Here is a 25,182-nt window from a genome sequence, read left to right as displayed (position 1 = left end):
AGGTGATTATGGTGAAGAAGTTCCCTGCCAACGTGGTCACGGAGGGTGATAATCAGTCGGTCACCTCGCTGCATGAACTTGGACCTGTGTCATTCTCGAAGGAGGACGAAGTGCTTAAAATCGAATCCTGTCCCAAGGTTTAATTTGACAGACAATGTTTGTACACATATATGTGTACAATGCTTCTGAGCATTCCCGCTTTTGGGTGATTTGTGTAAAAATTAACACTAATCTGTGTTATCTGAATTTTGCGTGTAGTTCTTTTCTGGTTAAATTATGACATCCCTTGTGCACCACCCGCTGATTACAGTAATCAGTATCAATCAATTAGGTGACCCCTTGGTTTGGTCAAACTTTAGTACAAATTGTACTAAATTTATTTGTAAACAACCCCTGCGGTTCTGTCAAACTCCACGCGTGTTTTGGAAATAAACAGTCAACTCGTCGCCGCTCTCGAATCCCAAAACACCGGGTTGCAATTCCGGGACGTACGGAGCAGGTCCGCGGGAGAACCAACCATAAATGTTTGCATTCCTCCGTCGCGCCCTCGTAGTTTCCGTAGTTAACCCAGTTCGAGTAGCCCAACCGGCGGCCCAAGCTCTTTCCCGACGACCGCTTTCCTTCCTGGCGCAGATGGCCGAAGCGGTTGAGCAAAAGATTGCCGACGGCAAGAGCCGGCACGAGGACCGCAAGCGGCAAAAGCAGGACCGCTACAACGGTGCCGTGAAGAAGCGCAAGTGGGAGGATCCTCCGGCGGATCCGGACGCGGTTAGGAACTTTGATCCGGCGTCGCGGGTGAAGAAGCGGAAGTGCATCATTTTGATGGGTTATTCGGGGGTGAATTACTTTGGGATGCAGCGGAACCCGGGCACGAAGACGATCGAGGAGGAGCTGCTGGTGGCGATGCTGAAGAATGAGTGGATCAGTGATGAGGCGTTCAAGCAGCCGCAGCAGATTCAGTTCCAGCGGGCGGCGCGGACTGACAAGGGAGTGTCCGCTGCGACGCAGGTGGTGTCGATAAAGCTGCCGGAGAATTTGGATATTGCGGGGCTTAATAAGGATCTGCCGGAACAGATTCGGGTGTTTGCGGTGAAGCGCGTGACGAAGGGATTCAACTCCAAGTCGAACTGTGACGCCCGGACGTACACGTACACGCTGCCGACGGTGGCCTTTGCCGCGCATGGTGAGGAGGTGTCCGTTGAAACGTATCGTGCGCCGGAGGATCGGATCCAAAAGGTTCAAGAAACGCTGAAGCTCTTTGAGGGAACGAAAAACTTCCACAACTTCACCAGCCGCAAGGAGTTCATCGATCCGTCGGTAAAGCGGTTCATCATGTCGTTTGAGTGCGAAGCGCCCTTCGTCCCGGAAGGAACGACCGTCGAATTCGCCACGATCAAGATCAAGGGCCAGAGCTTCATGCTGCACCAGATTCGTAAAATGGTCGGCCTAACGCTGGCCGTCGTCCGTGGACTCACGCCGCCGGAAACCATCACGAAAGCGTTCGAGGAAACCCGTTACGGCGTGCCAACGGCGCCCGGCCTCGGTCTCGTGCTCAGCCGGATCCACTACGAAAAGTACAACGTCCGGTACGGCGCGGACGGATGCCACGAGACGTTGGACTTTGAGCAGGAACAGGACCAGATTCAGAGCTTCTTCCGCGAGCACATTGCGTCGACCATCGTGAAGACGGAGCTGGCCCAGCGGTCGATGGCGGAGTGGCTCGAGACGCTGCCGCTGCACAGTTACGAGCCGCGGGAAGAGGGCGAAGAGTGGCGAGGTAAGCGGAAAGCGGATGACGAAGGGGACGATGACGATGAGTAGGAGATTTTGCTACTCTCAACTTTGAAGTAGTTCTGCTGTGGGAGATTGGGTGGAATAAATTTTGAATTGTGAAGTTTAGGCAAAGCTTGGCGGAGGTCTTTTTATGGTCTGAGATATATCCGAAAGTCCATTGATTCAAAAAATCCATTTATTATCGCACAAAATACTTTTCAACTTCCCTCACTCCTCCTTCTCCTCCAGACTGACCACGGCCATCCGCAGCGCGCCCTCACGCGTCCGGTTTCCCCCGATGAAGCCCGTCTGGTGGCAAAAGTTCGCTCCCTCGATGCCGGAAATCTCCTCCAGCTTGTCGTCCCGCTCGCCACGCCACTTGCGGGCCAAAAACTTGCGGCACACGAAGCTGGCCGGTTCCAGCGGGACGCAGATCACGCGCCAATCGTTCGGCCTGTTGCAGTAGATGACGTACTTGGGCAAGCCAGCGATTCCATGCTCGCCCTCCAGCTCGTACAGGTGCTCCTTCCAGGGGCAAAAGTTTTCCAGCTCCAAAATCTCGCCGGATGCGTGCACTTCAAGTCGATTCCGGACGGCCTTTTCCACGATGGCCCGTGCCGGCCACCAACGGGTCGCGTAGTAGAGCACCTTGTCGATGAACTCCGCCCCGACGTAAGTTTTGGCCTTTTCAAACCGCTTGGCCACGTCTTCGGCATCGTCCGACGACTCGTTCCAGGCCGGATTGAAGTGACTCACGCGGGCACTCAAATGGGTGTTGATGGTGTACTTGGGCTCACCCTCAAACATCGGAACGCCATTATCAATCCCGTCTAACTCAGCGATCAACGTGTCGTACAACTTGCGATAAACCCCACGGACCAACTCCTCCTCCGGATTCGCAATCGAGTTCCGCTCCAACACCTTCCGAATCACTTCCTCCCCGAAATAAGTATAAATCAACCCCGCTGAACTCAACCGAATCTCCCGCTTAACCTTAACCTCCGGCCTCAGCGAGTTCAACGTCTCCTGAAAACTCGCCTGGTGATGATCGTACCGATTCGTATCCGGATCAAACACCGCCCCCACATCCACCACGATATCACACTGGTCCAGCACCTTCAAATCCCTAGTTCGACGCACCGTGGCCCGCTCGTACTTGGGCAGCTGCTGCAGCATGAAACAGGCCAGAACCTCGTCGCAGTGGAACACGCCGTCGTGCGTTCCGATCACGATCTCGCCGTCCTCCTTGAAGCGCTTTGGCTCGGTTGCGGTGGACATCGCTGGGAAGGTGCTGGTGGTCCGGAATCGGTTAGTGAAATCTGCTGGATGAGGGATGGGATGTCGTAAATGGAGACCGCCGAAGGTTGCCGGTGAAAGATTCGTAAACGCGCGCGGTAGCAGGCGGGATGACAGCTGACGGAGCAGCATTTTTTGTTTGATTTGACGTTTGATTTTTTTTGTCTTTTGTTTTGGTGAGAATCGAGGGGTCCAAGAATTTTAAAAATGAGTGTAATTACACAAACAACTAGAATTAATTTCTAGTGGTTTGCACGCAAAACGGACATTAGGTATAAATTCCTAATTTTTAGTATTTTTTGAACTTATGTTCTAGCTTGTCAAATTATACCTAAAAATTAGTATTTTTTTCTTCCTAAAATTTAGGATTTTTTTTAGAACACTGAAGTACTTCTTAAAAAATCCTAAATTTTAGTATTTTTTTTAGTTCTAAAATTGCGATTCACGTTTTGACAAGTCAAAACAAAATAATTTCGTGGCTGTGAGTTGGTGTTCCGCAGTGCTGCTGAAAACTTCGGAACTTTGGCAAGGTATGTTTTGTGCAGGAAAAAAGTGGTTCTCCGGTTCTGCAAGGAGAACGGAACCCGGAGCATTCTCATTAGAGGAAGTGTGGCTCGCGTGCTTGTGGAAGAGGAGGAGCAGGGCGGAACCTTCAACTCCCGGCGAGATTAAAAAAGCCGCCTCTTCCCTCTCGTGCTCTGGAGGACGGATGTTTGCGGAAGAGCTGGAAAGGGGAAGTATAAACGGTCCCCAACCGTGGGGATTGTGCGACCGTGGCGATTGTGCGAATAAAAAATTGTATCGAGTTTGAGTTTTGCGAACCAATTTTTATCTTTTTGTGATTAGGTTGGACGTTGCGGGTGTGTGTATGTATGCGTTTGTGAAAGTGTTCGTGTGTGTGTTTGTGTGTGTGTGTGTGTGTGTGTGTGTGTTGTGTGTGTATATGTGTGTGTGTGTGAGAGGGGTGGGGGTAAAGGAAGAGAAAGAAAGAGAAAGTGGGAGAGAGAAGAGGGAGTGAAAGAGAGCGAAAATGGGAAAGGGAGAGAGAAAGTGGGAAAGGGAGAGAAAGGGGGAGTTTGTGAAAGAATGTTGGAGGGGAAAAGGGACAGAAAATGTGGGAGAGAGATAGGGTGAGGGTAGAGGAAGAGAGAGATAGAAAGTAAGAGAGAGAGAAAGTGGGAGTGAGAGGGGCAAAGATGAAGAAAGAGAGATATAAGAGATATAGTTGGAGAGAGAGTAGGAGATGGAGAGATAGTAGGAGAGGGAGAGATAGTAGGAGAGGGAGAGATAGTAGGAGAGGGAGAGAGATAGTAGGAGAGGGAGAGAGAGTAGGAGAGGCAGAGAGAAAGTGGGAAAGAGAGAGGTGAGAAAATATGGGAGAGAAAGAAAGGGAGAGAGGGTAGGAGAGAAAGAGAAAAAGTTGAATTGAGAGGAAGGGAAGAGAGAGATAGCAGGGAACAGGAAGAGCGAGAAAATAAAAAGAGAGGGGAGAGAGAGAAAATTTTAAAAATCTCTAATTCTAAACATTATAAAACTCCAAAAAATCTTATATTCTACAATTCCAAATATTTGAAGATTAAAATGTTGAAGTTGTAAAAATATTAATATATTAAAATAATAAAAGATATTTAAAATAAATAAAAATTGAAATATTAAGGAACAAACATATGAGCAACTCTCTACGAAATCGGCCGATTTCGACCATTTTTATTTTTTGTATTTTTTTATTTGACTCAAACTTTGTGGGGGCCTTCCCTATGACCAAACAAGCTATTTTGTGTCATTGGTTTACCCATACAAGTCTCCATACAATTTTGGCTGCTGTCCATACAAAAATGGTATGTAAATATTCAAACAGCTGTAACTTTTGAGTGAATTTTCTGATCAATTTGGTGTCTTCGGCAAAGTTGTAGGTATTGTTGAGGACAATTGAGAAAAAAATAGGTACACGGAAAAAAAAATTTGCAGATTTTTTTATCAACTTTTTTTTCACTAAAACTCAATTTCCCAAAATACGTATTTTTTGATTTTCGAGATTTTTTGATATGTTTTAGGGGACTAAAATCCGCAACTTTTGAGCTATAGAGAAACATGGTCAAAAAATTTGCCGCCAAGTTATGAATTTTTGAAAAATAGTGATTTTTTGAAAAAAAAAATCCAAATTTCATGTAAAAACAAATTTGAAGTTATTTTTTTATGCAAAATGAATTTGCAATCGAAAACTACTTTACAATTTTTTTGATAAAGGGCTCCGTTTTCAAGATATAGCCACCGAAAGTTTGATTTTAGCAAAATATTTGCAGTTTTTCGATTTTTAAAAATAGTGACCATGAGCGACCATTTCTAAAAATATTTTTTTTGAAAAGTTCAGAAAATTTGCTATAAAATTGTCTAAGAGACATTGAAGATTGGACCTCGGCTTGCTGAGATACAGCCGCTTTAAGAAAAAGAAACACGAAAATTGAAGTTTTCTATGTCTCACCAAAACAAACCACCATTTTCTAATGTCGATATCTCAGCAACTAATGGTCCGATTTTCAATGTTAATACATGAAACATTCGTGAAATTTTCCGATCTTTTCGAAAAAAATATTTTGAAAAAAATTAAATCAAGACTAACATTTTAAATGGGCGTAATATTCAATGTTTGGCCCTTTTAAAATGTTAGTCTTGATTTAATTTTTTTTCAAAATATTTTTCGAAAAGATCGGAAAATTTCACGAATGTTTCATGTATTAACATTGAAAATCGGACCATTAGTTGCTGAGATATCGACATTAGAAAATGGTGGGTTGTTTTGGTGAGACTTAGAAAACTTCAATTTTCGTGTTTCTTTTTCTTAAAGCGGCTGTATCTCAGCAACCCGAGGTCCAATCTTCAATGTTTCTTAGACAATTTTATAGAAAATTTTCTGAACTTTTCAAAAAAAAAAATTTTAGAAACGGTCGCTCATGGTCACTATTTTTAAAAATTGAAAAACTGCAAATATTTTGCTAAAATCTAACTTTTGGTGCCTATATCTTGAAAGCGAAGCCCTTTATCAAAAAATCTTTTTTCCGTGTACCTATTTTTTTCTCAATTGTCCTCAACAATACCTACAACTTTGCCGAAGACACCAAATTGATCAGAAAATTCACTCAAAAGTTACAGCTGTTTGAATATTTACATACCATTTTTGTATGGACAGCAGCCAAAATTGTATGGAGACTTGTATGGGTGAACCAATGACACAAAATAGCTTATTTGGTCACAGGGAAGGCCCCCACAAAGTTTGAGCCAAATCAAAAAATACAAATAAAATCCATTTCCGGTTTTGGTAGAGAATTGCTCATATTATATAATATTATACAAAATTAGAATGTTAAAATATTCAAATCATTAAATATTCATTTAAAGTAAGTACATTTATGCAAAAGTTGTGTTTTATGTAAAAAAATGAATATCATTTAAAATTTTGTTTTTCTTCTGCCTGCATAGCTCTTGGAAAATACCTAATTTAAAAATTAAAATATTGAAATATCAAAATATTAAAATATCAAAATATTAAAATATTAAAATATTAGAACAACATTTATGAAATAGTTGTGTTTGATATAAATAAAAATATTAACATCATATAAACCATTGTTTTCTTCTGCCTGCATATCTCTTGGATAATACCTAATTTGATCTTTGATTATTCTTAAGTATAAGTAATTTTCTATCCCTCACTTTTCTAGAAAATACCTCAAATTTAGGTATTTATGCCTAGAAATAAGAAATAATCAAGGTCCGCCATCTTTGATTATACCTGATTATCAGTAATTTTGGATCCCTCACTTTTCCAGAAAATACCTCAAATTTAGGTTTTTATACCTAAAAATTTGGAATAATCATGGTCCGCCATCTTGGATTATACCTGAATATCAGTAATTTTGGATCCCTCAGTTTTCCAGAAAATACCTCAAATTTAGGTATTTATATGTAGAAATAAGGAATAATCATGGTCCGTGTGTGGAGTGATAAACCCTGTTGCGGTGTTAGTGAACGCACTCCATTGAATCTAGTCCAATAGGCCCCTCGTACGCAGGGCTTGACGCAGCCATGCGCTGACAACGCATGGACGCAGCCACACGCACGGGTCAGTGACAGCTGGCAAAACAGGTCCAGCTGTCAGCCTCTTTCCTCGTGTGACGCTCGGCCGGTTCGGATGCAAGTCCGCACTGGCCATCCTAGGCAGACGATTTCCTAGACGGAATCGGATTCCACACATTGGCGACCGTGACGGAGTTGCAATTTTCTTTGCAATTTACAAGAATCTGCGGGGAAATCGTCTGCCAAGGAAAGTCACAGTAAGGATAGAGTTGTCTTCGTCGAAAAAGGTTACGGCCGAGTTTGTTTTCAACGTAAGTAGAGTGTGGCATGTTAAAAAGAATCTGTGGCATGGAGATTTGTGGTAGTGTGCAGTTGTTTGCTCAATATTTGGAGCAAGTTTGTTCTTTTGTCGGAATTGAATTTGACAGAACGTCAAATCATTTTCAAACATAAAAATCGCGTTGGGCACGGAGGTCAGATGGGCCTGCCGTGGGAAATAGCCTGGAAGGCCGCGATTGGAGGAACATTTTGTCGCGTTGGGCACGGTGGGTCAAATTGGCCCGCCGTGGTAAATAGCCTGGAAGGCCGCGATTTTTCCAAAGAAAAAATAGTCGCGTTGGGCACGGAGGTCAGATGGGCCTGCCGTGGTAAATAGCCTGGAAGGCCGCGATTGGTGGAACTTTTTGTCGCGTTGGGCACGGTGGGTCAGATTGGCCCGCCGTGGTAAATAGCCTGAAAGGCCGCGATTGTTCCAAAGAAAAAAGAGTCGCGTTGGGCACGGAGGTCAAATGGGCCTGCCGTGGTAAATAGCCTGGAAGGCCGCGATTGGTGGAACTTTTTGTCGCGTTGGGCACGGTGGATCAGATTGGTCCGCCGTGGTAAATAGCCTGGAAGGCCGCGATTGTTCCAGGAAAAAAAGAGTCGCGTTGGGCACGGAGGTCAGTTGGGCCTGCCGTGGTAAATAGCCTGGAAGGCCGCGATTGGAGGAACATTTTGTCGCGTTGGGCACGGTGGGTCAGATTGACCCGCCGTGGTAAATAGCCTGGAAGGCCGCGATTGTTCCAAGGAAAAAAGAGTCGCGTTGGGCACGGAGGTCAGATGGGCCTGCCGTGGTAAATAGCCTGGAAGGCCGCGATTGGTGGAACTTTTTGTCGCGTTGGGCACGGTGGATCAGATTGGTCCGCCGTGGTAAATAGCCTGGAAGGCCGCGATTGTTCCAAAGAAAAAAGAGTCGCGTTGGGCACGGAGGTCAGTTGGGCCTGCCGTGGTAAATAGCCTGGAAGGCCGCGATTGGAGGAACATTTTGTCGCATTGGGCACGGTGGGTCAGATTGACCCGCCGTGGTAAATAGCCTGGAAGGCCGCGATTGTTCCAAGGAAAAAAGAGTCGCGTTGGGCACGGAGGTCAGATGGGCCTGCCGTGGTAAATAGCCTGGAAGGCCGCGATTGGTGGAACTTTTTGTCGCGTTGGGCACGGTGGGTCAGATTGGCCCGCCGTGGTAAATAGCCTGAAAGGCCGCGATTGTTCCAAAGAAAAAAGAGTCGCGTTGGGCACGGAGGTCAGATGGGCCTGCCGTGGTAAATAGCCTGGAAGGCCGCGATTGGTGGAACTTTTTGTCGCGTTGGGCACGGTGGATCAGATTGGTCCGCCGTGGTAAATAGCCTGGAAGGCCGCGATTGTTCCAAAGAAAAAATAGTCGCGTTGGGCACGGAGGTCAGATGGGCCTGCCGTGGTAAATAGCCTGGAAGGCCGCGATTGGTGGAACTTTTTGTCGCGTTGGGCACGGTGGGTCAGATTGGCCCGCCGTGGTAAATAGCCTGAAAGGCCACGATTGTTCCAAAGAAAAAAGAGTCGCGTTGGGCACGGAGGTCAGATGGGCCTGCCGTGGTAAATAGCCTGGAAGGCCGCGATTGGTGGAACTTTTTGTCGCGTTGGGCACGGTGGATCAGATTGGTCCGCCGTGGTAAATAGCCTGGAAGGCCGCGATTGTTCCAGGAAAAAAAGAGTCGCGTTGGGCACGGAGGTCAGTTGGGCCTGCCGTGGTAAATAGCCTGGAAGGCCGCGATTGGAGGAACATTTTGTCGCGTTGGGCACGGTGGGTCAGATTGGCCCGCCGTGGTAAATAGCCTGGAAGGCCGCGATTGTTCCAAGGAAAAAAGAGTCGCGTTGGGCACGGAGGTCAGATGGGCCTGCCGTGGTAAATAGCCTGGAAGGCCGCGATTGGTGGAACTTTTTGTCGCGTTGGGCACGGTGGGTCAGATTGGCCCGCCGTGGTAAATAGCCTGAAAGGCCGCGATTGTTCCAAAGAAAAAAGAGTCGCGTTGGGCACGGAGGTCAGATGGGCCTGCCGTGGGAAATAGCCTAGAAGGCCGCGATTAGAGGAACTTTTTGTCGCGTTGGGCACGGTGGATCAGATTGACCCGCCGTGGTAAATAGCCTGGAAGGCCGCGATTGTTCCAAGTAAAAATGATCGTGTTGTACGGTGGTTCGGTTTGTCGCGGTAAAAGTCTGAAAAGCCGCTATTGCTGTTACTCAATCAGAAAATGGTGATCCAGACTGACTCACTGTGGTTGAAAGGCTAAGGCAGCATTGTTGATAATTGAGACGGGTTTGTGAATAAGGCTTTATTGTCACGAATGTTCTTTTGAGGAAAGTGTTGTGTGAGTGATGAGAACAAATATCATAAAAGAAAAAAGGAAAAATATTTCTGGGCTTAGTTGTATAAAGAAGCTACTTTTTTAGAAAGAGAGGGAGAGAGAAAAAAAAGAGAGAGAAAGAGATAGAGGTAGAGAGATAGATAGAAAGAGATAGAGAGAGAAACAGATAGAGAGCGAAAGATATAGAGAGAGAGAGAGATAGAGAAAGAAAGAGATAGAGGGAGAAAGAGATAGAGAAACAAAGAGATAGAGAAAGGAAGAGATAGAGAGAGAAAGAGATAGAGAGAGTTGTCTGATGATAATCATGGATGTATAACTCTTTAGAAATTTTTGGAGAAAATCGGATAGGTTTGAAAATTGCTACAACGAAATCTTTCATGATCTATCTGATTGGGCTAGCTCTAGAGTTGTTCAAAGAGCTTTAAAGCTGAGTCGGGTAAACAGGTGACAGAGCGATGGACAAGCAGCTTAAGAGCAAGGCGATGGTGGACCTAAAGAAGTATGTGGATCGAAAAATAACTTAACTGGGTATTATGAAGCAGCTTCTATGCTCAATAAATTCAACCGTAACCTGCATTTATTCGATCGATTATGGAAATGGATACAAAGCATGAGGGGAAGTTGATAGTAGTCCATAGGGATGTACTGCAGGCGTAGTGTTCAATCGTAGTTCAATGGTTTATTGATCGCAGTCTTCAAGGAAGATTTTTTTTTGTTTTTTCATGGAGAAGAGGAGAGATGTGTGGAGTGATAAACCCTGTTGCGGTGTTAGTGAACGCACTCCATTGAATCTAGTCCAATAGGCCCCTCGTACGCAGGGCTTGACGCAGCCATGCGCTGACAACGCATGGACGCAGCCACACGCACGGGTCAGTGACAGCTGGCAAAACAGGTCCAGCTGTCAGCCTCTTTCCTCGTGTGACGCTCGGCCGGTTCGGATGCAAGTCCGCACTGGCCATCCTAGGCAGACGATTTCCTAGACGGAATCAGATTCCACACAGTCCGCCATCTTGGATTATACCTAAATGTCAGTAATTTTGGATCCCTTAGTTTTCCAGAAAATACCTCAAATTTAGGTATTTATACCTAGAAATAAGGAATAATCATGGTCCGCCATCTTGGATTATACCTGAATGTCAGTAATTTTGGATCCCTCACTTTTCCAGAAAATACCTTAAATTTAGGTATTTATACCTAGAAATAAGGAATAATCATGGTCCGCCATCTTGGATTATACCTGAATATAAGTAATTTTGGATCCCTCACTTTTTCTGAAAATACCTCAAATTTAGGTATTTATTCCTAAAAATGAGGAATAATAATGGTCCGCCATCTTAGATTATACCTGAATATCAGTAATTTTGGATCCCTCAGTTTTCCAGAAAATACCTCAAATTTAAGTATTTATACCTAGAAATAAGGAATAATCATGGTCCGCCATCTTTGATTATACCTAAATATTAGTAATTTTGGATCCCTCACTTTTTCTGAAAATACCTCAAATTTAGGTATTTATTCCTACAAATTAGGAATAATAATGGTCCGCCATCTTGGATTATACCTGAATATTAGTAATTTTGGATCCCTCACTTTTTCTGAAAATACCTCAAATTTAGGTATTTATTCCTAAAAATTAGGAATAATAATGGTCCGCCATCTTGGATTATACCTGAATGTCAGTAATTTTGGATCCCTCAGTTTTCCAGAAAATACCTCAAATTTAGGTATTTATACCTAGAAATAAGGAATAATCATGGTCCGCCATCTTTGATTATACCTAAATATTAGTAATTTTGGATCCCTCACTTTTTCTGAAAATACCTCAAATTTAGGTATTTATTCCTACAAATTAGGAATAATAATGGTCCGCCATCTTGGATTATACCTGAATGTCAGTAATTTTGGATCCCTCACTTTTCCAGAAAATATCTTAAATTTAGGTATTTATACCTAGAAATAAGGAATAATCATGGTCCGCCATCTTGGATTATACCTGAATGTCAGTAATTTTGGATCCCTCAGTTTTCCAGAAAATACCTCAAATTTAGGTATTTATACCTAGAAATAAGGAATAATCATGGTCCGCCATCTTGGATTATACCTGAATGTCAGTAATTTTGGATCCCTCACTTTTCCAGAAAATACCTTAAATTTAGGTATTTATACCTAGAAATAAGGAATAATCATGGTCCGCCATCTTGGATTATACCTGAATATAAGTAATTTTGGATCCCTCACTTTTTCTGAAAATACCTCAAATTTAGGTATTTATTCCTAAAAATGAGGAATAATAATGGTCCGCCATCTTAGATTATACCTGAATGTCAGTAATTTTGGATCCCTCAGTTTTCCAGAAAATACCTCAAATTTAGGTATTTATACCTAGAAATAAGGAATAATCATGGTCCGCCATCTTTGATTATACCTAAATATTAGTAATTTTGGATCCCTCACTTTTTCTGAAAATACCTCAAATTTAGGTATTTATTCCTACAAATTAGGAATAATAATGGTCCGCCATCTTGGATTATACCTGAATATTAGTAATTTTGGATCCCTCACTTTTTCTGAAAATACCTCAAATTTAGGTATTTATTCCTAAAAATTAGGAATAATAATGGTCCGCCATCTTTGATTATACCTAAATATTAGTAATTTTGGATCCCTCACTTTTTCTGAAAATACCTCAAATTTAGGTATTTATTCCTACAAATTAGGAATAATAATGGTCCGCCATCTTGGATTATACCTGAATATTAGTAATTTTGGATCCCTCACTTTTTCTGAAAATACCTCAAATTTAGGTATTTATTCCTAAAAATTAGGAATAATCATGGTCCGCCATCTTGGATTATACCTGAATATTAGTAATTTTGGATCCCTCACTTTTTCTGAAAATACCTCAAATTTAGGTATTTATTCCTAAAAATTAGGAATAATCATGGTCCGCCATCTTGGATTATACCTAAATATTAGTAATTTTGGTTCCCTCACTTTTCCAGAAAATACTTAAAATCTGGAGCAACATTTGAAAGGAGCGGTACGACATTGCTCTTACGGCCTTTCGTCCCATTTAAACGCGTGTAATGAAAGGCCGTAAGAGCAATGTCGTACCGCCCCTTTCAAATGTTGCTCCAGAAATTAAGGTGTTTTGGTTCTACAATTATACCTAAAATATAGGAATTCTCGTACTAAAACGCTATTAGTAATTTTATTACTAATAGCCGATTAGTAATAAAATACCTTATTGCAGTCAGGTTCGATTATACCTAAAAATTAGGAATTTATACCTAATGTCCGTTTTGCAAAAAACTATTGGCACTACGCCCCCCGGGGCATGGCCTTCCTCTAACGTGGGATTTCTGCTCCAGCGCCTCTGACGAGACAGGAGAAACCGGGACCGACGTTTTACTTCACCATCCGATAGAAGCTCAGTGGATAAGGCGGGAATCGAACCCGCGTCTCATAGCATCATCGGGATCGGCAGCCGAAGTCCGTTTTGCGTGATGTGTAATTAAAAAAAAAAGTGAAGGTTCGTCACTTTTTAGTTTGACTTTGACCAACCAACGGGGTACAAACTAAAAAAGTGTCAAACAAAAAAGTGACCAACCACCGGGGCTTGAGTGTATATAAAAGCCTACACTGAAAATATGCCACACTTTTTATTCAAGTGCCCAAATACTTGAATGATTGAATAAAGTCACATCGTAGATCTAATTGGTTTGTGTTTCAACATCAATCCAAACCACTATCAAATGCAAGTGTTTGGGCGGTTGACTTTTTGGTATTTTTTAACATGTTATTTTCATTCGGGTGGCTCAAGCTTTTCAATTGTTTTGCTCATGAATTTGTCCCACCGTCTTGAACTATTCAAAGTGATGAGCAAAACACTTGAAAATGATCATAAGATCTACCCAAAACAGGCACTATTCAAAGTCAACGTGATTATCCAAATGAATTTAATGTGTTTCACTGATTGATTTTTGCGCGACTTTCATCGAAGGCTAGAAGCAAGGCAAGAACCAATAGCACAAAAAACACTCCCGTCTTCAACTGGCCGGCCGGCGCAGTGGTAGCGTGCACGACTAGCAAGCGAGAACCTGTAAATCGCTTGTACGTACTTTTTTTTTCAACGCCATTTAAAATTCAAGTGTTTGGCTATTGACATTATTTCATGGCCAATCACCGAAATTTCAAGTGTTTTGCGATTGATATTTGAGTGCTCTGTACAGCAGGGCCAGATCATGTGTAGAACACTTCGTTGAGCTGTGTAAGTTTTGCTCAGTGTAGATAAAAGCCGTCATTTTTCTGTCACGTTATCCGTCACGCTCGGACGGGGTCGTGTCACACGGGTATGCGTATGGAATAAGTGGTGTGTGTGTGTGTGTATTTTTTTAGGCATAAGAACCATCCATAAGTCAGAAGCGAGGTCAGAAGTCAGGAATCAGAAGTCAGAAGTCAAAAGTCAGGTTTGTTTTTATTTTTGTTAGGGTACTTTATATGAGCAGTTCTCTAGGATTTCGGTCATTCGATTTTTTTTGTATTTTTTAATCCGACTGAAACTTTTTTGGTGCCTTCGGTATGCCCAAAGAAGCCATTTTGCATTATTAGTTTGTCCATATAATTTTCCATACAAATTTGGCAGCTGTCCATACAAAAATGATGTATGAAAATTCAAAAATCTGTATCTTTTGAAGGAATTTTTTGATCGATTTGGTGTCTTCGGCATAGTTGTAGGTATGGATACGGACTACACTGGAAAAAAATGATACACGGTAAAAAAAATTTGGTGATTTTTTTTTATTTAACTTTTTATCACTAAAACTTGATTTGCAAAAAAACACTATTTTTAATTTTTTTATTTTTTGATATGTTTTAGAGGACATAAAATGCCAACTTTTCAGAAATTTCCAGGTTGTGCAAAAAATCATTGACCGAGTTATGAATTTTTAATCAATACTGATTTTTTCAAAAAATCGAAATTTTGGTCGCAAAAATTTTTCAACTTTATTTTTCGATGTAAAATTCAATTTGCAATCAAAAAGTACTTTAGTGAAATTTTGATAAAGTGCCCCGTTTTCAAGTTATAGCCATTTTTATGTAATTTTTTTCAAAATAGTCGCAGTTTTTCATTTTTTAAAATTAGTGCACATGTTTGCCCACTTTTGAAAAAAATATTTTTGAAAAGCTGAGGAAATTCTCTATATTTTGCTTCTTCGGATTTTGTTGATACGACCTTTAGTTGCTGAGATATTGCAATGCAAAGGTTTAAAAACAGGAAAATTCGTGCTTTCCATTTCATTAGGGCACAAAACTTTTGTAAACAAGAGTGTAGCCCTCTCACACCTTATGCAAACTGTCATTTGAGTGAAAGGGATACACTATTGTTTACAAAAGTTTTGTGCCCTTTTGAAATGTTAGGCTCCAATTGATGTTTTCTAAGTCTCACCCAAACAGCCCAACATTTTTCAATGTCGATATCTCAGCAACTAATGGTCCGATTTTCAATGTCAAAATATGAAACATTTGTGAAATTTTCCGATCTTTTCGAAAACAATATTTTCAAAATTTTCAAATCAAGACTAACATTTCAAAAGGGCCAAACATTCAATATTACGCCCTTTTAAAATGTTAGTCTTGATTTAAAATTTTCAAAATATTGTTTTCGAAAAGATCGGAAAATTGCACAAATGTTTCATATTTTGACATTGAAAATCGGACGATTAGTTGCTGAGATATCGACATTGAAAAATGGTGGGCTGTTTGGGTGAGACTTGGAAAACATCAATTTTCCTGTTTTTAAACCTTTGCATTGCAATATCTCAGCAACTAAAGGTCGTATCAACAAAGTCCGAAGAAGCAAAATATAGAGAATTTTCTCAGCTTTTCAAAAATATTTTTTTCAAAAATGGGCAAACATGTGCACTAATTTTAAAAAATGAAAAACTGCGACTATTTTGAAAAAAGTTACATAAAAATGGCTACAACTTGTAAACGGGGCACTTTATCAAAATTTCACTAAAGTACTTTTTGATTGCAAATTGAAATTTAAAAAAAAAATCAGTATTGATTAAAAAATTCATAACTCGGTCAATGATTTTTTGCACAACCTGAAAATTTCTGAAAAGTTGGCATTTTATGTCCTCTAAAAAAAATAAAAATGGGGTCATTCCATCTCAACTGTGCACGAAAAAGTGCAAATTTGAAAATTACCCTCTCCGATCCTGCTCAAATTTGGCAGGGCTGTTGATACTATCAAAACATGCAAGAATCCCAAATTTCATCCAAATTGAACCACCCCCTCCATTTTTGTACCTCCCCAAAAAATCGACTTTTTGGCGTTTTTTGAGCAAAACCCCTATTTTCAAACGGCGATAGCTCAGGAACCACAAATCATATAAGGTCGGTCTTAGACTCAATTTTGAAGGAAATTGGGCGTAGAATCCATTTCCGTGATCAAAATTTTGATTAATTTATTTTTTCTACCTGTATTGCGCAATTGAAAACTTTAAACGGCCGTATCTCAAAACACCCCATGTTATTTTTTTAATTTGATCTCACCATCGTATTCCCCGGCCAATTTTACATAAGAATCACTTATCGACAGAAATGAATATGTTTCGTTCCAGAGATATCGAATTTTAAAGTTTTGAGTTTTTGAGATTACCTACATCAGCTTTATTCGCCGCATCTGCTGGAAGCATACAGGCGGGCTGATTAATAACTGCTACCTGGTGTTCTGGGAGATGATTAATTTCATTTTTAATTTTTATAATTTTACGCAAATATTTTTTTCAAATAGCTTGATCAATCTTTTTTGTGTAAGGAATATTTATTGGGTTATTTTGAATGCACCGTTTTTTTACGTGTTGCTAACCGTTTTAGAGTACCCCCGAGGCCATGACTAGGGCCTTTGTCATGGGCGGTAGCAAAATAGTGCCATTCAGCAAAACCCCCAAAATCTGATTTATGTATTAAAAGTTTGATCATATTAAATCGATTTTTATATTGTGAGCCAGCTCCATTTGATTGAAAGATGATTTTGGTCAAGGTACAATTAATTAAAAAATCCTTATACGTGTGGTCAGCAGCCGTATTGTGTTCCAAGAATCCAAGAATGATAGAAGAAAAAAAAAAACATTGTTGTTCGGACGGTGTCGAAATCATCGCAACTAAATTTGGGGAACCAGCCGCTTCGCAGCAGATCAAACTTTGTATTTTTCTAACATTTTTCACCTTCAGAAGGTATACAAAGAAGGGGTAATTTTCACGCGAATTTTGACTTTTATAAGATTTTAAGATTTAAAAAGAAGGGTTCAATTTTTTAATAGAACCATGACATTTATAGAGATTTAGCCTTCGAGATTTCTAGAGTTTTGTTTGAATAGGTCCTATAAACATATGAAAGACAATAGCTTATAGGACCTTAAAAAAAAAACTCAAATTTTTAATAAACCAAAAAGAAAGGATAATCTCTAAGTTTCATTATTCATCACCATAAAAAATAACCCTTACCCTGAAAAAAAAAAATAACACAAAACAACAACCTTTTGCAGGTTTAGGTACAGTTCATTCTAAGAAATGGGGCATCCTGGCTCTATAGGATTTGGGGGGAAAGGCATTTTGGGAACTGGTCATTCCTGAGGTTTGGGATTTGTAAATGTGTTAAAAGCCGTTGAAGCTCCAAATCAGGTTTTCATACAAACTCTGGAAAAGACGGGTATTTATCTCGGTAGTTATACTCGACAACAAAAATAAAACATTTTAGTGAACAATATTTTTCGACCTTTTGTTCGGAATCCTTTATTTTAGTACAATAATGTTTTGGTTTACGCGACGAATAAAAGTAACAACAGAAAAGGGGACTGAATTTTAAAAATAAAAGTCACCCGAAATTTCTTGATTTTGCAATTATAATTTATTTTAAATTCGTTGTTTAAATTATTTAACGTTGAAAAGGCAATAAAATGGCACACCTGATAAAACAAGAACAAGATAAACATTTAAAATTTGTCCTCAATCAACCGGAAGAAGGTATTAACTAAATCAAACATGGAAAGTTCTTAACAGGAAATTTAGAAAATAAAACTTTTATTTTTAGTTCTTATAGAATTTTGCAAATTAGCCATTGATTACATCAATAATGGAATTAACGAGAAAAAGTGCACTGCTGCTTCAAGTAAATTTTAGTCACATTTAAATAAACACAAATATAAAAATGTAATCCTTTCTAGAAAACCTCGAAACAACCTTCGACACGGTAAAATCCTGCGTCGAAGCGCTCGTCTGCCTGCTGATCGACTGCACCAAGCTGCACATCACCGAGGAGGACTTCCGGTCGCTGGGCACGCTCAACTTCTCCCCTGAGCAGATCGCAATCCTGTGGCAGTTCGTCAGCAGCAAACGCACCCTGGTGGAAACCGTCCTCAAGCAGTCCGCTGACAACGAGCTGCACTTCCGCGACCTCGAGTGGCGACTGGAGGCCAAGGTTGCGTCCCGGGCCCTTCACCGGCAGGCCACTCCGGTGATTGCGATGAAGCTGCACCTGGACAGCGAGGTGGTGAACGAACACAAGGAAAAGTTGGACCAGGAATCGACGGTCGGCGCGGAGGAAACTCGCAAGGAAGTGCTCCTGCAAACGGATCCGACCAGTTTGGTACACCTGATTCAGGTGCTGGAACAGGCGCTAATCGATTCCAAAACGCACCGAGTGAGGAATTTCGTTAAATCATTCCAAAAGTAAAGCATTATCAGATATTTTTGTTTTACTCTATTATTCTTCAAACTGATTCAAATATACAAACATTGCTAGCATTTAATGGTACTCTCGTCAAAGTATTTGTTGTTCTTCTTCCACTGGAACCGCTTCTTGGGGTCCCGTTTGCTCCAGGCCGGATTGATGTTCGGCATTAGACCCGCCTTCTGTGCCATCGTGACCAGCGCGGTCATCCGGCGCTGCTGACGCTTACATAATCCGGTAATCCGGCGGGGCAGCATGCAACCGTCGCTGCGCAGATATTGGCTCAGGATGAGCACGTCGGTGTGCTTAATGTCCAGCCCCAGAGTACACTGCGGGCAGAACTGGCTGGTGCCGCATTCCGTCAGCTTGGCCACCGCACCGATCAGCTGGTTCGACCGCGGGGAAGGAACATAGTCGGCCGAGATGACCAGCGAATCCTTCTGGGTGACTTCTTTGACTGCAAGAATCCGAGTTAAAAAGTTAACAAATCTTCTCAAAACTTATCCAAAATGAAAGAAAACTTACTCTCCTTGAGATTGCTGACGGCCGTAACCGATATGGTTCGCAAACTTCCGGCAAAAAGCGAATTAAATCCGGAGAATCCCAGCCTGGCTGCGTGGAACAGGGCCATTTTGGACGAACCGCATCGATTTGTTTTGATTTTTTGACGTTTTGCTTGCGGGCTCGCGAGTTTTAGTACAAGTCGAGGGGTGCTTCAAAGGTTGTCAGATTATTTTTTTCGTGATACACGCAAAACGGACATTAGGTATAAATTCCTAATTTTTAGGTATAATCGAACCTGACTGCAATAAGGTATTTTATTACTAATCGGCTATTAGTAATAAAATTACTAATAGCGTTTTAGTACGAGAATTCCTATATTTTAGGTATAATTGTAGAACCAAAATACCTTAATTTTAGGTATTTTCTGGAAAAGTGAGGGAAACAAAATTACTAATATTTAGGTATAATCCAAGATGGCGGACCATGGTTATTCCTTATTTCTAGGTATATATACCTAAATTTGAGGTATTTTCTGGAAAAGTGAGGGATCCAAAATTTCTGACATTCAGGTATAATCCAAGATGGCGGACCATGATTATTCCTAATTTCTAGGTATAAATACCTAAATTTAAGGTATTTTCTGGAAAAGTGAGGGATCCAAAATAACTGATATTCAGGTATAATCCAAGATGGCGGACCATGATTATTCCTTATTTCTAAGTATAAATACCTAAATTTAAGGTATTTTCTGGAAAAGTGAGGGATCCAAAATAACTGATATTCAGGTATAATCCAAGATGGCGGACCATTATTATTGCTAATTTTTAGGAATAAATACCTAAATTTGAAGTATTTTCAGAAAAAGTGAGGGATCCAAAATTACTAATATTTAGGTATAATCCAAGATGGCGGACCATGATTATTCCTTATTTCTAGGTATATATACCTAAATTTGAGGTATTTTCTGGAAAAGTGAGGGATCCAAAATTACTGATATTCAGGTATAATCCAAGATGGCGGACCATTATTATTGCTAATTTTTAGGAATAAATACCTAAATTTGAGGTATTTTCACAAAAAGTGAGGGATCCAAAATTTCTGACATTCAGGTATAATCCAAGATGGCGGACCATTATTATTGCTAATTTTTAGGAATAAATACCTAAATTTGAGGTATTTTCACAAAAAGTGAGGGATCCAAAATTACTAATATTTAGGTATAATCCAAGATGGCGGACCATGATTATTCCTAATTTTTAGGAATAAATACCTAAATTTGAGGTATTTTCACAAAAAGTGAGGGATCCAAAATTACTAATATTTAGGTATAATCCAAGATGGCGGACCATGATTATTCCTTATTTCTAGGTAAATATATATACCTAAATTTGAGGTATTTTCTGGAAAAGTGAGGGATCCAAAATTACTGATATTCAGGTATAATCCAAGATGGCGGACCATGATTATTCCTTATTTCTAGGTATAAATACCTAAATTTAAGGTATTTTCTGGAAAAGTGAGGGATCGAAAATTACTTATACTTAAGAATAATCAAAGATCAAATTAGGTATTATCCAAGAGATATGCAGGCAGAAGAAAACAATGGTTTATATGATATTAATATTTTTATTTATATCAAACACATAAATTAAAAAAAACAAAAACAAACAAATAAACATTCTTCATAAATGTTCTCACCTAAAAATAAATATTAAAATTTAAATTTTATTTTTTCAATATATCTATATTTTTAATATTAAATTTATCTTTTTTATATATATTTTGGTTTTTTATGTTTTAAATTTTTAATCGTTAAATATTTTAGTATTTTAATATTTTAATATTTTAATATTTTAATATTTAAATATTTAAATATTTAAATATTTAAATATTTAAATATTTAAATATTTAAATATTTAAATATTTAAATATTTAAATATTTAAATATTTAAATATTTAAATATTTAAATATTTAAATATTTAAATATTTAAATATTTAAATATTTAAATATTTAAATATTTAAATATTTAAATATTTAAATATTTTAATATTTTAATATTTTAATATTTTAATATTTTAATATTTAAATATTTAAATATTTAAATATTTTAGTATTTTAATATTTTAATATTTTAATATTTTAATATTTTAATATTTTAATATTTTAATATTTTAATATTTTAATATTTTAATATTTTAATATTTTAATATTTTAATATTTTAATATTTTAATATTTTAATATTTTAATATTTTAATATTTTAATATTTTAATATTTTAATATTTTAATATTTTAATATTTTAATATTTTAATATTTTAATATTTTAATATTTTAATATTTTAATATTTTAATATTTTAATATTTTAATATTTTAATATTTTAATATTTTAATATTTTAATATTTTAATATTTTAATATTTTAATATTTTAATATTTTAATATTTTAATATTTTAATATTTTAATATTTTAATATTTTAATATTTTAATATTTTAATATTTTAATATTTTAATATTTTAATATTTTAATATTTTAATATTTTAATATTTTAATATTTTAATATTTTAATATTTTAATATTTTAATATTTTAATATTTTAATATTTTAATATTTTAATATTTTAATATTTTAATATTTTAATATTTTAATATTTTAATATTTTAATATTTTAATATTTTAATATTTTAATATTTTAATATTTTAATATTTTAATATTTTAATATTTTAATATTTTAATATTTTAATATTTTAATATTTTAATATTTTAATATTTTAATATTTTAATATTTTAATATTTTAATATTTTAATATTTTAATATTTTAATATTTTAATATTTTAATATTTTAATATTTTAATATTTTAATATTTTAATATTTTAATATTTTAATATTTTAATATTTTAATATTTTAATATTTTAATATTTTAATATTTTAATATTTTAATATTTTAATATTTTAATATTTTAATATTTTAATATTTTAATATTTTAATATTTTAATATTTTAATATTTTAATATTTTAATATTTTAATATTTTAATATTTTAATATTTTAATATTTTAATATTTTAATATTTTAATATTTTAATATTTTAATATTTTAATATTTTAATATATTAATATTTAAATATTTTAATATTTTAATATTTTAATATTTTAATATTTTAATATTTTAATATTTTAATATTTTAATATTTTAATATTTTAATATTTTAATATTTTAATATTTTAATATTTTAATATTTTAATATTTTAATATTTTAATATTTTAATATTTTAATATTTTAATATTTTAATATTTTAATATTTTAATATTTTAATATTTTAATATTTTAATATCTTATTATTTTAATATTTTAATATTTTAATATCTTATTATTTGAATATTTTAATATTTTAATTTTTTAATATTTTTAATATTTTAATATTTTAATATTTTAATATTTTAATATTTTAATATTTTAATATTTTAATATTTTAATATTTTAATATTTTAATATTTTAATATTTTAATATTTTAATATTTTAATATTTGAATATTTGAATATTTGAATATTTTAATATTTCAATATTTTAATATTTTAATATTTTAATATTTTAATATTTTAATATTTTGATATTTTAATATTTTAATATTTTAATATTTTAACAACTTCAACATTTTAATCTTTAAATATTTGGAATTGTAGAATATAAGATTTTTTGGAGTTTAATAATGTTTGGAATCAGAGATTTTTAAAATTTTCTCTCTCTCCCCTCTCTTTCTATTTTCTCGCTCTTCCTGTTCCCTGCTATCTCTCTCTTCCCTTCCTCTCAATTCAACTTTTTCTCTTTCTCTCCTACCCTCTCTCCCTTCCCATATTTTCTCACCTCTCTCTTTCCCACTTTCTCTCTGCCTCTCCTACTCTCTCTCCCTCTCCTACTATCTCTCTCCCTCTCCTACTATCTCTCCCTCTCCTACTATCTCTCCCTCTCCTACTATCTCTCCATCTCCTACTCTCTCTCTCCAACTATATCTCTTATATCTCTCTTTCTTCATCTTTGCCCCTCTCACTCCCACTTTCTCTCTCTCTTACTTTCTATCTCTCTCTTCCTCTACCCTCACCCTATCTCTTTCCCACATTTTCTCTCGCTCTTCCCCTCCAGCCTTCTCTCACAAACTCCCCCTTTCTCTCCCTTTTCTACTTTCTCTCTCCCTTTCCCATTTTCGCTCTCTTTCACTCCCTCTTCTCTACCACTTTTTCTCTCCCTCTCCTCTTCTCTCTCCCACGTTCTCTTTCTTTCTCTCTTTTTCTTCGTCTACCCCCACCCACTCACTTTCAGTCTCGCATACACACACGAGCACACACACACACACACACACACACACACACACACACACACACACACACACACACACACACACACACACACTTTCACAAACGCACTTTCACAAACGCATACACACACCCGCAACGTCCAACCCGAGGTCCAACCAAATCAGAAAAAGATAAAAATTGGTTCGTTAAACTCAAACTCGATACAATTTTTCATTCACACAATCGCCACGGTCGCACAATCCCCACGGCTGGGGTCAGTTTATACTTCCCCTTTCCAGCTCTTCCGCAAATATCCGTCCTCCAGAGCACGAGAGGGAAGAGGCGGCATTTTTAATTCCGCCGGGAGTTGAAGGTTCCGTCCTCCTCCTCCTCCTCTTCCACAAGCACGCGAGCCACACTTACCTTGCCAAAGTTCCAAAGTTTTCAGCAGCACTGCGGAACACCAACTCACAGCCACGAAATTATTTTGTTTTGACTTGTCAAAACGTGAATCGCAATTTTAGAACTAAAAAAAATACTAAAATTTAGGAATTTTTAAGAAGTACTTCAGTGTTCTAAAAAAATCCTAAATTTTAGGAAGAAAAAAATACTAATTTTTAGGTATAATTTGACAAGCTAGAACATAAGTTCAAAAAATACTAAAAATTAGGAATTTATACCTAATGTCCGTTTTGCGTGTAGTAATTCAACATAGACAGTGTAACGTAGGACTACGCCTCGCCTTTGGTTTCAGTCACTTCCCATTCACGACGTTCTTGCAGGATTCTAGCAAAGTTCTTATACAGAGCTGGATATTCTTACAGCAGGATTCTGGCAGAACCAGCTCTGCTAGAATATTTTGTGACTACATCGGGAAACTGCTGCGATCCTACGCTGCGCCGCGACGACAGATGTGAAAAATTTTCGTTATAAAAACGCAGACATTCCTGCGAGTATCTACAATGAGCTGCGTTGGTTGCTGTGATTTCCCATTTGGAACTGTCAACATTTATTTCAAAATTTAGAACTTGCGGCCTGCAGTCTGCGATTTTAGTACAGAATCGCAGCACCGCAGCATTGGCATTGTGGAAGATCAGATTGATTTGCATGTGTTTAAAACTTGCGCTTGCATCTGCGATCCTGCGAGTTTCCTTTTGTAGACCAGGCTTAAACGTTTTGCATCACGCACATTTAAAATGACTCTAGCAAAATAATGCCAAAGGGAGCGTTCTTTTATTACGTAACGCAAAAAAACTGATTTTTAGACCCCCTCCTCCCCCCTCGTAACAAAATTTCCATACAAATTTTAAAAAAAATTGTATGGAGCGTAACATGGCCGTCGAACCCCCCTTCCCCCGTATCTGCGTGACGTAATAAAAGAACGCTCCCAAAGGGGCGTAGTGAGTTTGTAAACAAAGAGTGTATTCTTTTCATGCCAAATGTAAATTCTATGTTTACAAACCCACCACGGCCCTTTTGCCTTGTTTTGCTAAAACTATCGAGAGTTAAAAGTGATTAGTGTGTGCATGGAACATGGAGTTAAACCGACGACGTTAAACTTTTCGAAGTGCCATGGGAACCTTCACAGCAACTGCTTAGAAAGTTTAACTCCATGTTGCACATACTCTCACTTTTAATTTCTTGATACTGGAAATAAATATTGTCCGTTTCTCTAGAAGGTACACGCCGCATCATTTGGATCTATAATTTTCAGTAATCCAGCAAATCTTAAAATGAAATCCAGAGATGCAATTTCGACCATTTCTGCCCAAACCCACTTTTAGTACAAGCCACACACACACACACACACACAGCCCGCTGTCATAAACAACAACTTGC

At 37.7% G+C, this 25,182-nt stretch overlaps 4 protein-coding genes across 4 annotated transcripts; 2 read left to right on the top strand and 2 right to left on the bottom strand.

Moving 5' to 3' along the window:
- The first annotated feature begins 434 nt into the window (after nt 1-434).
- Nucleotides 435-1,868, top strand: LOC6054149 (tRNA pseudouridine synthase A). Its single transcript, XM_001870079.2, has one exon. The coding sequence runs from the start codon at nt 523-525 to the stop codon at nt 1,819-1,821; it is 1,299 nt and encodes a 432-aa protein (XP_001870114.2). The 5' UTR covers nt 435-522; the 3' UTR covers nt 1,822-1,868.
- A 111-nt stretch (nt 1,869-1,979) lies between these two features.
- On the bottom strand, nt 1,980-3,168 carry LOC6054150 (MYG1 protein). Its single transcript, XM_001870078.2, has one exon. It carries the CDS (start codon nt 3,049-3,051, stop codon nt 2,002-2,004), a length of 1,050 nt encoding a protein of 349 aa, XP_001870113.2. The 5' UTR covers nt 3,052-3,168; the 3' UTR covers nt 1,980-2,001.
- Nucleotides 3,169-17,638: 14,470 nt separating this feature from the next.
- On the top strand, nt 17,639-18,588 carry LOC6054152 (COMM domain-containing protein 2). Its single transcript, XM_038265758.1, has 3 exons — nt 17,639-17,834; nt 17,902-17,979; nt 18,035-18,588. Exons 1-3 carry the CDS (start codon nt 17,768-17,770, stop codon nt 18,541-18,543), a joined length of 654 nt encoding a protein of 217 aa, XP_038121686.1. The 5' UTR covers nt 17,639-17,767; the 3' UTR covers nt 18,544-18,588.
- LOC6049242 (28S ribosomal protein S18a, mitochondrial) lies at nt 18,564-19,193 on the bottom strand. Its single transcript, XM_001866003.2, has 2 exons — nt 19,066-19,193; nt 18,564-18,997 (listed from the first exon to the last, which is right to left on the bottom strand). The coding sequence occupies exons 1-2, from the start codon at nt 19,169-19,171 to the stop codon at nt 18,609-18,611; spliced, it is 495 nt and encodes a 164-aa protein (XP_001866038.2). The 5' UTR covers nt 19,172-19,193; the 3' UTR covers nt 18,564-18,608.
- Nucleotides 19,194-25,182: the final 5,989 nt, after the last annotated feature.

The sequence above is a fragment of the Culex quinquefasciatus genome, chromosome 3 (genome assembly GCF_015732765.1).
Source record: "Culex quinquefasciatus strain JHB chromosome 3, VPISU_Cqui_1.0_pri_paternal, whole genome shotgun sequence".
Classification (NCBI taxonomy): domain Eukaryota; kingdom Metazoa; phylum Arthropoda; class Insecta; order Diptera; family Culicidae; genus Culex; species Culex quinquefasciatus.
Note: the sequence above shows the minus strand (reverse complement) of the source record. Positions and strands in the feature narration are given on the sequence as shown.